Below are 14,071 nucleotides of genomic sequence, written 5' to 3'. Positions count from 1 at the left end.
AGACATTCTGACAACAAAATCCATGGATTTTTTTCGACGGATGTTGGCTCAAACTTGTCTTGCATACACACGGTCACACAAAGTTGTTGGAAAATCCGGTCATTCTGAACGTGGTGAAGTAAAACACGTACGTCGGGACTATAAACGGGACAGTAGCCAATAGCTTTCGTCTCTTAATTTATTCTGAGTATGCGTGGCACTTTTTCCGTCGGATTTGTGTACACACGATCGGAATTTCCGACAACGGATTTTGTTGTTGGAAAATTTTATAGCAAGCTCTCAAACTTTGTGTGTCAGAAATTCCAATGGAAAATGTGTGATGGAGCCTACATACGGTCGGAATTTCCGACAACAAGGTCCTATCACACATTTTCCGTCGGAAAATTCGACCGTGTGTACAGGGCATTAGACTGAGAAGAGAGCAATTAAAGACTGCTCAGTTCTCTGCTCTGCCTCTCCAGCTCTCACTGGTGCCAAAGGCTATGGAGCGAGTGGGAGCGATAATGTATTTATACATGTTGATCATACACCCCCTTAAGCCCCTCTTCACAAGAGAGAATAAATTGAGTTCCTCTAATATTTCCTCATAGCTGAGCTCCTCCATGCCTCTTATCAGTTTGGTTGCTCTTCTCTGCACTTTCTCCAGTTCCCCGATATCCTTTTTGTGAACTAGCACCCAGAACTGAACTGCATATTCTAGATGAGGTCTTATTAATGATTTGTACAGGAGCAAGTTGATCTTGTTAGCCAATTTATGTATAATATTCTACACAGTTTTTTAATGTGTACATAGGTGTGTGTATGAGGCTTAATGTGGATGTACACCCGATTCATGAAATTTGAGAAGGGGGAATTTGGGACTTTAAATGAGGCACATGTGTGGTGTGCCTCCATCCCTGGTTCAGAAAAGAGATAATGGGAGTGGTGGGACTTTAAATGAGGTCCATGTACAACGTAGAGGTGGATGAAATAAAAGTGCATATTTATTTATCATAAAACTGCATCAGACATATCAATGAAAAAACACATAAGAAAAAAACATTATAGTAAATGTCATTCCATAAATATTCATACACACATATGTATGTGCGCATGCAATGAGGCATCCAGAGTACATCAAATATGTTAGCTAGATGTCATATGCGGTCTCAGATGATAGCTTAATACATACAATGAATACATATATATATATACACATATAACAGCAGCACTTGGCGATGAAACATATAAATAGTATAAAACAGTAAAATCACAATTGATTGACAGAAGATGGTCTCAGTAGATGGTATGATGTGAGCATGTGTCTATGTGACCAGTGCCCGACGCGTTTCGTGTAAACCACTCATCAGGGGCAAGGTGCTCAAGAGAATCTATAAGAAGTGATAGAGTAAAAATTAATCTGTTTGTAACTAGTTGTCACTGGGAGAGGTAAATATACCTCTCTATCACTTCTTATAGATCCTCTTGAGCACCTTTCCCCTGATGAGTGGTTTACACGAAACGCGTCGGTCACTGGTCACATAGACACATGCTTACATCATACCATCAACTGAGACCATCTTCTGTCAATCAATTGTGATTTCACTGTTTTATACTATTTATATGTTTCATCGCCAAGTGCTGCTGTTATGTGTATATATATGTATTCATTGTATGTATTAAGCTATCATCTGAGACCGCATATGACATCTAGCTAACATATTTGATGTACTCTGGATGCCTCATTGCATGCGCACATACATATGTGTGTATGAATATTTATGGAATGACATTTACTATAATGTTTTTTTCTTATGTGTTTTTTTCATTGATATGTCTGATGCAGTTTTATGATAAATAAATATGCACTTTTATTTCATCCACCTCTACGTTGTACATGGACCTCATTTAAAGTCCCACCACTCCCATTATCTCGATTCATGAAATTTGAGCTGGGCACATATATCTGCAGCAGTGGCGGCTGGCCCATAGGGGGCGCCCAGGTGCCCCCCCCCCTGTAGTCACAAACACAAAATAAAAAAAAACTATTTTTTAAACAGCCCCTTTAAGAAAAAAAAAAATGTCCTTTAACTAAGTGCACTATGGAAAGCACCATGTCAATGCAATCACGAGATTGCAGACGTGGCACTTCATTGACGGGGTTTGGAGCTGCTTTCCTGCGCAATCGATCATGCCGAGCAGCATCCGTCAGGCCTGGTGCTTTGTTCTCAGTGTGAGAACAAAGTCACTTCTGGCTGGCTACAAAAAGATGGCCGCCATGAGGACTAATCCCCTTGTGTTCAGTGGAGAGGGGAGGCCCCTCCCCTCTCCACTGAACACACGGAGAAACCAGAAACTAGCACAGACGCAGCTTGAAGGAATGCTGTGCTGCCGCTGGGGACACAGATGTGAGGAGGACCCTGCTGCAGATGTGAGGAGGACCCTGATGTATGGAGGGACTCCGCTGACGGGGACACAGATGTAAGGAGGGACTCCGCTGACGGGGACACAGATGTAAGGAGGGACTCCGCTGACGGGGACACAGATGTAAGGAGGGACTCCGCTGATGGGGACACAGATGTAAGGAGGGACTCTGTTGGGGGCACCTGATGTAAGGAGGGCATGCGCCCTTTAGAAAGGGCACATTGTGCCGTTTCTAATAGGGGTCATGCCGTGACTGGCGGCTCCCGCGCACATGCGACTCCGGCCAGTCACAGAGCCGGAGTTTGCGGCCCCGGAAGGAAGAGGGGCGAAGATGGGCGCTCGCTGCTAGTGGGGACAACTGAGACATCGCGGGCTTCGATTTCAGGTAAGTGACACATAATGGGCTACTATGCGGTGCATAGTAGCCCATTATGCTTTACCTTTGCAGGGAAATAAAGAGGAAGTAAAACCCAGCAGGGTTTACTTCCTCTTTAAGGAGGGTATTCCACTGCATAGCTTTGTGTCATCTGCAAACACAGAAATGGTGCTTTTAATCCTAGACCCAATATCATTTATAAAGATATTAAAAAGTAAGGGTCCCAACACTGAACCTTGGAGTACACCACTAATAACTTTAGACAATTCAGAGTATGAATCATTAACCACTACTCTCTCTGAATTCTGTCTTTTAGCCAGTTTTTTATCCATTTACAAACAGATTTTTCAAAGCCTGTAGACTTTACCGTACACATTAGCCGTGTGTGGGGAACTGTGTCACACACTTTTGCAAAATCTAAAATGTCAGTTTTCTTTTTTTTTCTGCTGTCTGCTTTTTTCTCATTTCTTGAGAAGTGCTCTTGCTGGGACATGAAATGAGTGGAAATGTCTCTAATAGGGATAAAACTGAAAAAATTACTTTTTTGTATGAGGAAAGCTATAACCTCATTTAGCCTTTATGCTGTCACTTGAGAGACTCCCTTCCGACTTCCTGTCATTATAAGAGGAAATCTCCCCATCAGGCACATAGATCGCCATAAAAACATGATAGATGTTATAAGCTTTCCTCCACAAAAAGTAAAAAATTGAATTAAAGGAAATCTATGGTCACAGCATATACTTTCTTGTTACAGCAGCAGCACTGTAATAAACAAACAGTTATATTTGACAATCTAATATAAGATTACTTAAAAAGTCTCCTAAAAAGTCTCCTTTCATGATGAGTTCTGCTTGTCTGCTGGCCATTACTTGTTATAACTTCCTAGATTCCCTGCATACTTTGCAGCTTCTCCTCTGCTGTTTACTTTCAGTTTCTAAGAACTACATATCCCATGGTGCATTGCTGCCTGCAAACGGTGATTTCTGTACTGACCCCGCCTCCTGAAACTTACAGTGAAATGTATTCATAGTGAATACATTTCACAGATAAAGGTATGAGAACCTTCACAAAACAAGTTTACAAACCTCAAAATCATTCTGATTAAAAGGAGTAGGCTAGAAATAATTGAAATATGATGTAGAAATGATTATATGACTTTACATTTTAGTCATAGATACGTAACACTTTAGACTAGAGTGTTATGAAAAGTAAAGGAATTTATATTTTGAGTAAACAATATTTTGTTAATGTTTTACTTTTCAGATCCACTTTGTGGAGTTTCACTATATGCTCCTTGTAGTAATTCATTTGACAGTAATTTATACTTAGTAAAATGATGTAGAATTTTTCCATACAAACTAATGAGGTATTTTCTTTCTCTGTGTTTACTTACAGAAGAGAAACATTGCAGAGGTAAGACATGATGTGTAAATTTAGTGTGGAACTTTTACTCTGTCAATCAACATTAACTGTTTTGAATCTGTATGATACAAGCCTTAGTAAATAGATAGGAAGGTATATTATGTGTACTTGCTTTAAACTTTTTTTTAAACATTTCTTCAGTTGCTTCCTGGTTTCTGGCCTAGGCCACAATGATGTCATACATCCCAGGAGCATGTTTTTCGTCTAGAAGAGGGGAGGAGGGGTTTTCTCAGCTAAGCATACTCTGCTGCCTGTGTGCCTGACCTAAGAGTAGATGGATTCCAAGAAATAAGACCCCTTTCACAGTTGAGGCATTTTTCAGGCGTTTTAGCACTAAAAATAGTGCCTGTAAAGCGCCTGAAAAACGTCTCCCATGCCTCCCCGGTGTGAAAGCCCAAGTGCTTTCACACTGAGGTGCTGCGCTGGCAGGATGTTAAAAAAAAAGTCCTGCAAGCAGCGTCTTTGGGGTATACACCGCTCCTCCACCGACCCTGCCCATTGGAATGAATGGGCACCATTTCGGCAGCGGTGCTTTTTGGGACGCAATTAACCCTTTCTTCTGCCGCTAGCGGGGGTTAAAAGCGCCCCGCTAATGGGCGAAAAAACGCCACTAAAACTACGGGTAAATCGCCGCTAAAGCTAGCGGTGCTTTACCGTTAACGTGGCCCTTGGCTCAGTGTGAAAGGGCAGTAAATGCTACATGAATTGTCTGCCCTTACTCAAGATGGCCACAGCTCGAAATGCTGGAGAGGTGTTCTGCAATATGATTTCTCAACAAAATAAAGAATGGAGACATGGATGGATTGGTGAGTTTGCTTTGAATATTAAAAATGAATTAAATAGTGTTTTCAGTTCCTGGTGCTCAGATATACTTAAGGTCCACTTTAAGTTAATGTCAAACTGAATTTAAAAAGTGAAGAATATGGAACATCTAGAAATGTAAATTGTACCTAAGCAGTACCATTAGTAATCAACCTCTTGTGTGGAATGCCTCCTGAAAAATAGCAGTGCACTTTATGATATGTGAGGGTACCTAGGCACTCCTTTGCATTTAGCCTCATAGCTATTTATCTGCAGCGAATCTAAAGGCATTTCTGCCTACTGACTGTTATGCCTCGTACACACGGTCGGACATTGATCGGACATTCCGACAACAAAATCCTAGGATTTTTTTCCGACGGATGTTGGTTCAAACTTTTCTTGCATACACACGGTCACACAAAGTTGTCGGAAAAACCGATCGTTTTAAACGCGGTGACGTAAAACATGTACGTCGGGACTATAAACGGGGCAGTGGCCAATAGCTTTCATCTCTTTATTTATTCTGAGCATTCTGTCTTTTTTTAGGCAGAGCTTCCAGAGTTTGGTTCTTCTGTAACCCCTTGTGAGTCATTTAAGGCATGTGATCATGCTGTGAATGGCTGTCACAGTGGTCACATGATCAAGAACCCTTCCCACTGGCTCCTGATCCTTAGTGGTGTCCAGGAGTTGTCAGTGACAGCATGGTCAGTGTTCAGGGAGCACACAGTGAGCATGCTCTCTGCATACAACAGTGATCCATGGATGCATATGTGTGGGCCATCCACCCTGCACATTTGCACTGAGCGGTTGCGAAAGGAATGTCAAGAGGGATGTTTTTTTCATGATGTTATATTGTTTGTGATAGACCAGTACACCAACACTAACAGAGTTTGCATGCATAGGTAAGAAAGTTTGATAACTTTACCAAATACAGCTGTTGCATTGCCTACCTATAAAAGTTCATTATTCATGTTTAATGTCACTATTAAAAAGTATATCTGTACAGGATAAAATCAATAACTGTTTATGTCTTATATATATTCCGATAGCTTAAATATTATTTTGACTTTTACATATAATATGGCATTTCTCATGTATTTGTACTTTCCAGCCAGTGAATGATATTGAAGTCTACAGTATTAACATTGACTGTAAGGTGATATCTCGATTCGCTCATAATGTCATCACAAGCAGAGGCGTTAATAGAGCCAATGTGTCTAAAGAGGCCATCTTCACAGTGGATTTGCCAAAAACAGCTTTTATAACAAATTTTAGCATGTAAGTATTTAGGTATTTCACTCCAAAAACTATGGTATTCATTCTGTTTTGAGTGGCTGATAATGGCGGGGAAGTCTGAGTAGAAAATCATACTTACCTTTGCATGCACAATGCCATAATCCAGAGTTTTCTATTCCAGGAGGGTTTTGTGAGCATCGGATATTTTCATCATCACTGCAAATGTGAACATAAGTTTACAGAGCAGCTGCCTTTTTATAATCATCCACCCCACCCCCCAAAATAATATATTTTGGTGGAAACATTTAACCACTTGCTGCCGAATCACATACATGTACGTGATTGGCTTCAAGTTGTTATACCGGGGCTAAAGCTGCAGCTGTATGTCATAAACCCAGTATTTTTCTTTCTTCAGCCAATACTCTTTCATCTAAAAGCAATCCTAGTGGCTGATTAGCCACTGGAATGCTTTTACAAGAGGTGGGAGGGGACTCCCCCCCCCCTCCCCACACACACACACACCCTGCTGAACAACGGTGCCTCTCCAGGCTTTCTCATTTGATCAGGGAGCCTGGTATCCAATCCGGCGGTGCCACTGGGTTATCATAGAGCTAACCAAGGACTGGAAGGTCCCCAGCTATCTCCAAGGTCTAGGAGGCTAGAAGCTACATCATTACGTCACTTCCATTTAGGGCAAATGTAAATACTGTCTTTTTTTTTTTATCAATTTTTTTTTTTTTGTATCTCGTGCTTTTCAGGGACTCCAGATGTCTTCCAAAAGGAGGACCTGTCAAGCCTTATTTCTATCACAAGTTTACAATTCTTGTGATAAGAATTAAAGTGATCAAAAAAAAATAAAAGTATAAAAATAAAACAAAAAATGTAATAGAATAAATTATAAAAGTTTTTTAAAGTACCCCCTGTCCCCCCACTCAGAAGTGAATGCATACGTAGGTCACGCAAGCATATGTAAAGGAGGTTCACACTACACAGGTATCGCCGCAAACATTACAGTGAGAGCAATAATTCTAGCACTAGACCTCCTCTGTACCTCTAAACTAGTAACCTGTAAAAAATTTTAAGCCCCATTTACATTTGGATCCACAGCGTTCCCCTTTTACATCTGAACTCACAGATCCCTTTCACTGTAAGGGGGGACTCTGCAGACTCTGTAAGGGAGAACTCTGGGGCCTGTATCATAAGGGATGCTCAGGGAACCCTGATTTAAAGGGGAACACTGAGAACTCTGATGTACAGGGAGGGCTCTGATGTAAGGGGAACACTGTGGCCTCTGGTGTAAAGGGCGAACTCTGATGTAAGGGTTGCTCTGAGAACCATGATTTGCCTTAGTGTACTTACTCAGAGGCAGGAGAGAGAAGAGGGGAGACTTCAGTCACAGACAGGGAGAGGTGGTGAGTGAGCTCACCCCTTGACAGTCAGCACCTCTCATCTAGATGTATCTGAGGCTGCTGGACTTCAATCCCCGGCACTATGCCTCAGAAAAGGAAAGTTGGGGCTGGAAATTTGGAGTGTGGGCAGACACAGAGGAGTAGGGGTGGGGGGAAGAGGTGCAGACAGAGCCCTCTCTCCTCTCCCGTCTGTGTGTGTTTGGGGGGGGGGGGGGGGGGGGAGAGGTTTGTTAATGCTGGCTTTAGGCACTGTGAAAGAATAACAGACACTCTCAGCTTAGACAACTGCAGCCAGCAACCTTGCTGGGAAGCCAGTCTGAAGGCAGTCTGAAACCCAGTCGCACGATTCCAAACCCAAACTGTCTGGGTGAATCCTGGACAGGTGGCAACCCTAACCCTCTCCCTGTGTTAGGCTCCTTTCCTTTCACACTAGAAGCAGTGTTTACTGTCCCTCTATAAAGAGTTGAATTGCTATTTAGAGGACAGTAAAAGGAAGTTTGCAGGCCTTCACTAGCTGATACTGCCACCTCCCGATGCCTGTTGTGTGACAGCATCCCAACTGCGAGCCAAGCATTTGACTTGTGGTTATGGTTCGGGCCCATTCGCTTACTTGGGAATGTTTGACAAACTCTTCATATCGTGGAGAGGAGGCCGATGTCAAGACAGATTCAGATACGTATGCTAAATTTATATAAACATGCATTAAAAGATTGTAATGGATGCAATGCTGGATTAAATGGTGTTTCTGTAATCTCCCCAAAGTTCAGCTTCAATCAACAAGCCAGACTAAAAAAAATATAAAAATGAATTCTGATTTGTTGCTTTGGCTGTTTGCTTTTGTTGATACAATATAGAAATGTTTTTTCCAATATAATTTGGATCACAAAGGAAAAGTATTGTTGGTAACACTTGTTAAAAAGCATCTGAATTACAAACTGCTTTCTGCATACAGGCGGTCTCCGGGTTTCAAACACCTGACTTACAAACGACTCCTACTTGTATCACTCTGCGCGCTATATAACTTAATGATAAATAGTACTCTTGAAAACATTAACATTTTTATGTTAATTTAATGCAGGATAATTGATGGAATAACATATTCAGGGGTGATTAAAGAAAAAGAAGCAGCAAAGAAACAGTATCAGACTGCCGTTTCAAGGGGTCAGACAGCTGGACTTGTCAGGTAAGTTCATTACTAACTTATTTATAGTTGTGTGACTTATTTTATGATATGTTATTATATTTGTTCACACATGGAAACTTACAGTATTTAATAAGGAGTTCTTATTCTTAAAGTGTCTGTAAAGTCTGTCCCCATTGTCATCAAGACAGAAAATGAGAAGAATACCAACATTTTAGAGTTTCAATTAGAGGTGAGGGTAGATGGGGACACCTGTTCTGGTAATAACAGTCTAGTGCCCTGTACACACGGTCGGACATTGATCGGACATTCCGACAACAAAATCCTAGGATTTTTTCCGACGGATGTTGGCTCAAACTTGTCTTGCATACACACGGTCACACAAAGTTGTCGGAAAATCCGATCGGTCTGAACGCGGTGACGTAAAACACGTACGTTGGGACTATAAACGGGGCAGTAGCCAATAGCTTTCATCTCTTTATTTATTCTGAGCATGCATGGCACTTTGTCCATCGGATTTGTGTACACACGATCGGAATTTCCGACAACGGATTTTGTTGTCGGAAAATTTTATAGCAAGCTCTCAAACTTTGTGTGTCGGAAAATCCGATGGAAAATGTGTGATGGAGCCCACACACGGTCGGAATTTCCGACAACAAGGTCCTATCACACATTTTCCGTCGGAAAATCCGACCGTGTGTACAGGGCATAAGACAGGGGTGTTCAACCTTTTGAAGAGCATGGTCCACTTATGTGATTTGGTAACTTTCTGTCCCAATGACAATTGGATTTTGAAAATTTTGGGTTATTAGGGAAACTAGGATTGGTGATAAAACATCAGTGGAGACATCTTTTTCCCATATTAACTCTTACAGGAGAGAATTTTCCTTCCTAGGGGTAGATTTCCTCTCACTTTCTGTTGTCTCCCTCTGTTTGTAAGTAGGAGTCGTTTGTAAGTCAGATGTTTGAAAATAGGGGACCGCCTTTATATACTATATGGCCTGCCCTATACACTCTGCGGAAAATTGGGCCTTAGGTGTTGGTGGTACCAGAACACTGTAAGCCCTCACAGTTACTCTTGGTGGGCGCAGGAACGGGCCCTGCTGTGAAATATTAGATTAAAAATTGTAATTACAATACAGTGCAGCCGTAATGCAGTTGCTACTACTTTTCTGGTGGTGTACACAGTACACGATACAGTGCAGCCGTAGTGCAGTTGCTACTACTTTTCTGGTGGTGTACACAGTACACAATACAGTGTAGTGCGGTGTTGCAAAACAAAATATACATCATGTCTAGAAGGAGGCAGACGCTCACAGGCCACTAAAAGAGGACAAGCAGGCTCTGTGTCTACAGTCAACAGTCCTTTTTTTTTCTGCTTCTGGCCGTGTTATTGAGCCAGAACATGCTGAAGAGTTGGTGGAGTGGATAACAAAGTCATCCTCATCCTCCTCATCCTCTGTCACCCAGGCTCAGAGTAGTTTTCCACCCTATGCAGCTGCCAAAGCGGCCTATTCCACTGGCTCCTTGTCCACAGTCACTCCTTCTGTAGCCCCACCATCATGCACGGAGCAGTCCCCGAACTATTCAACCACAGTGTCGGGTACATGCTGCTGGAGGATGAGCAGCGATTTGAAGGCTTCGATGTGTTGGTTTCCATGTTGAGGAAGGGAGTAACGTGAGCCTAGAGAGAGGAGGTGCCCAAGAAGGACAAGAAACTGGCAGTCATGTTCTCCCAGCTGCAGCATAGTGCCAAGTTTGCTCCAGTGACGAGGAGGAAGGGGATGATGAGGTCACTGACTCTACTTGGGTGCCCTAGGGGGCAGCTTAAGGGCAGCCACCGAACTGCATCACACCGCAGAACTCTGCAGGAGCAAGGCGCTGCTGACTCCCCGCTGATTTTGAAAAGTTCCTTGGTGTGGGCCTTTTTGGACATGTGTGCAGCAGATCACACCATTGCTGTTTGCAACCTATGTCTGAAGCGGATCAAGCGTGGCCAGAACAGCAGCCGCTTGGGCACCACATGCTTGAGCAGACATATGACGACCTCCCATGCAGTCTGTTTCCCGTATACTATACTTGAGATTTAATATCTCTCAGATATGATTTGGGTTAAATGAGAGTTCTTTGACCATGAGTGAAAGCTTTAACACAATAACAACATTTATTGGTGAGTAGTTGAAAGTCTATCTAATACACAACCATCTATCTAAAGTCTACATCAAGGAAGAAAATATTAGGTTAAAATAAGAGAATTACATGAAGGAATACAGAGTATATTCCTTAAAACATTAATCTACAAACATAATTAGTTACAAGTAAAATGCAGACCTTTCCCATAATTCCCCTTTCCACCAAGGTTCCATTCTGATGGTTACTCTCCCATAAAAGTGTGTGTTTCCCTCCCATCTAGTCTGTGTATATCATTACATGCTGATGCCTCATTGGTTGGCATAGCGTGGCTCTGATTGGGGAGCTTCCCTATTCCTGGTTAAGGACTGGCTACATCTCCAATCCCTATATTTTGCATACGTTAGCCCCCTTTAATGCAAATCCTTGTGACTATTCTGAGCAGGAGATTGACTTGAATTTTCCCGGGAAGTTAGGTATTGATTACGGGTTGGCCTCCCTTCATTGCATATCCCAGCATGGGATCCTTTGAAGTGAGTATGTGTAAAACAATGAGGTTTGGATCCCATTGCTTGTATACACAAGACTAGGCACCGACTTGTCTGGTCTACCAGAGATTTCTGTGAAGATAATATGTTCTGCCCTACATAGATACAAGCTAAATTAAATATATTCATAATTACAATATTTTACAGCTTTTAATGGAGATTTCACATAAACTCATAAGGCAACAAGTCCGTTGGCAACAGCATTTGAAAGACCCACATCAAAGAAAAAGGTGGACTTCTCCTTGCTCCTCATTTGGGGTCTCCAACCCTACTATACCTCCAGTCCTCTCGAAAACCTGCACTGAGAGGAATGAAGGTATAGCAATAGGTGTCCCAAGTACTTGCAGTCAATCTGCTAGCAGTACACCACCATCTGATTTTAGCAGGCAAATTTCCCTACCCCAGTTGCTAAACCATAAAAAGAAATTCGGTCCCAGCCATCCACATGCTCAGCGTCTGAATGCTAGCTTGGCCAAATTGCTAGAACTGCAACTACTGCCTTTTCAGCTGGAAGACTCTGCCCCCTTTCGTGAACTTGTGGAATGTGCTGTACCTCAGTTGCAGGTTCCAAAACACCATTTCTTTTCACAGAAGTCCATTCCAGCTCTCTACCGGCATGTGGAAGGCATTGTTTTTGTCTTGTTGGACATGGCGGTCAGCAGTAAGGTGTATATTACCGCTGACTTATGGTCTAGCAGGCATGGGCAGGGATATTACCTTTCCTTCATGGCGCACTGGGTAACTCTGCTGGCAGCTGGGAAGGATGCGGGACAGGGTTCAGTATTTTTGGAGCTTGTTCCGCCACCACGCCTCCAAAATGCTAGCAGTGATTCTGCCACAGCTCTCTCCTCCACCCCCTCCTCTTCTTCTTCCTCTATAGCCTCTTCTGCAGATTTGTTCTCTGAACCAGTGGTTCTCTCTAAGTATTCAAGGGGATATACAAGCACTAAGGCAAAAAGATGCCATGCAGTGCATGAGTTGGTCTGCTTAAGGGACAGGAGCCACACTGGGGCAGAGATTCTGTCAGCTCTGAGGGGCAGGCTCAGAGGTGGTTGACGCCACGCCAGCTTTAGCCAGGAATAGTTGTATGCAGCACCAACCTTCTCTCCGCCCTTCGACAGGGACCCATGTTCCATGTTTGGCACACATCTTGAATTTGGTGGTGCAGCGGTTCTTGAACAGGTACCTAGGCTTACAAGATCTCCTGAGGCAGGCCAGAAAAGTCTGTGGTCATTTCCACCGGTCATACAATGCCAGTGCTCGGCTGGCTGACATTCAAAGGGAATGCAACCAGCCCACCAACCGCTTCATTTGTGACATGTCCACCAGGTGGAACTCAACATTGGCAATGCTGCAGTGGCTGCACAAGCAGCAGAGGGCCATCAGTGAGTACCTGTGTGAGTATGGCACCAGGACAGGGTCAGGGGAGCTTGGATTCTTTTCGCCACGCCAGTGGCTATTGATCAAGGATGCATGCACTGTCCTGTCACCATTTGCGGAGGCCACGAGGATGGTGAACAGCGACAATGCATGCATCAGTGATACTGTCCCTCATGTCTTCCTGTTGGAGCACACGCTTCATGGAATAATGGACAGGGCACTTGAGGCAGAACAGCGGGTGGATGAGGAGGACTTCCTTACCTCTCAAGGTCCCCTTTATCCAGATATTATTCCTGCACGCCCGCCAAACACACAGAAAGAAGAGGAGGAGGATTGTGACAGCATGGACATGGAGGATAACACTCAGCAGCAGTCTTCAAGGGATGGTTTTCAGTCCCCAGAAACCCAAGGAGTTGTACGTGGCTGGGAGGAGGTTGTTACGGATCATGTGATCCTTAGTGACCCAGAGGACTCAGAATCGAATGCCTCTGCAAACTTTCGCAGGCTTTGCAGAATCAGGGAGGCCAAGCGGCGTAAGGACCCTAGGATTCGTGGTATCAAAGAGAGGGATAATTACTGGCTGGCGACCCTTCTTGATCCACCTCACAAGGGTAAGGTTGCAGAACTCATCCTGACTTTGCAGAGGGAACAGAGGATGAAACATCTTCAGGAGGCCTTGAAGAAAGGTTTGTGCAATGCATTTCCAGACCCTGTGAGGTTACAATTTCCTGGTGCTGGAAAACGTGTTGCTGAGGCTTCGTTCAGTCAGAGGAAGAGCGGTGGAGAAGGTGGCTGGCTGACCGATGCCTTTAGACAATTTTTCAGTCCTCAGCGCCAAGGTCTGATCGGTTCAAGCAACCATCACCAGCGTCTGCATTACATGTTGCAGGAATATCTAGGGGCAAGAGCAGACTTGGAGACCTTTCCAACAGAGCATTCACTGGGTTACTGGGTCTTGAGGATGGACCACTGGCCAGAACTAGCTCAATATGCAACGCCAGCGTTCTTTCTGAACGCACATTCAGTGCTGCTGGAGGGTGTGTAATGGATCATAGAGTGCGCCTGTCCACAAACTCTGTTGATAGGCTCACATTCATAAAAATCAATCAGTCTTAGATCAGGAGCAGCTATCAAGCACCTGATGCTGATGTAACTGATTGATTTTTCTATGGATGTGGGATCCCTTGAAGACTGCCTATGCTGAGTGACTATCCTATTCCTCCTC

The 14,071-nt window shown here is 43.5% G+C and overlaps 1 protein-coding gene across 1 annotated transcript in view; it reads left to right on the top strand.

Annotated features, from left to right (window-relative positions):
- LOC141103139 (inter-alpha-trypsin inhibitor heavy chain H3-like) overlaps positions 1 to 14,071 on the top strand; it is a 175,248-nt gene that overhangs the window by 11,702 nt on the left and 149,475 nt on the right. The window contains exons 2-4 of the mRNA XM_073592419.1: positions 4,175 to 4,192; positions 6,114 to 6,280; positions 8,726 to 8,830. Of these exons, the coding sequence (XP_073448520.1) occupies positions 4,175 to 4,192; positions 6,114 to 6,280; positions 8,726 to 8,830 (290 nt within the window). The remainder of the gene's footprint in view (positions 1 to 4,174; positions 4,193 to 6,113; positions 6,281 to 8,725; positions 8,831 to 14,071) is intronic.

This window comes from Aquarana catesbeiana, linkage group LG07 (genome assembly GCF_042186555.1).
Source record: "Aquarana catesbeiana isolate 2022-GZ linkage group LG07, ASM4218655v1, whole genome shotgun sequence".
NCBI classification, from domain to species: Eukaryota; Metazoa; Chordata; class Amphibia; order Anura; family Ranidae; genus Aquarana; species Aquarana catesbeiana.
This window is presented reverse-complemented; position numbering and strand designations above follow the sequence as displayed.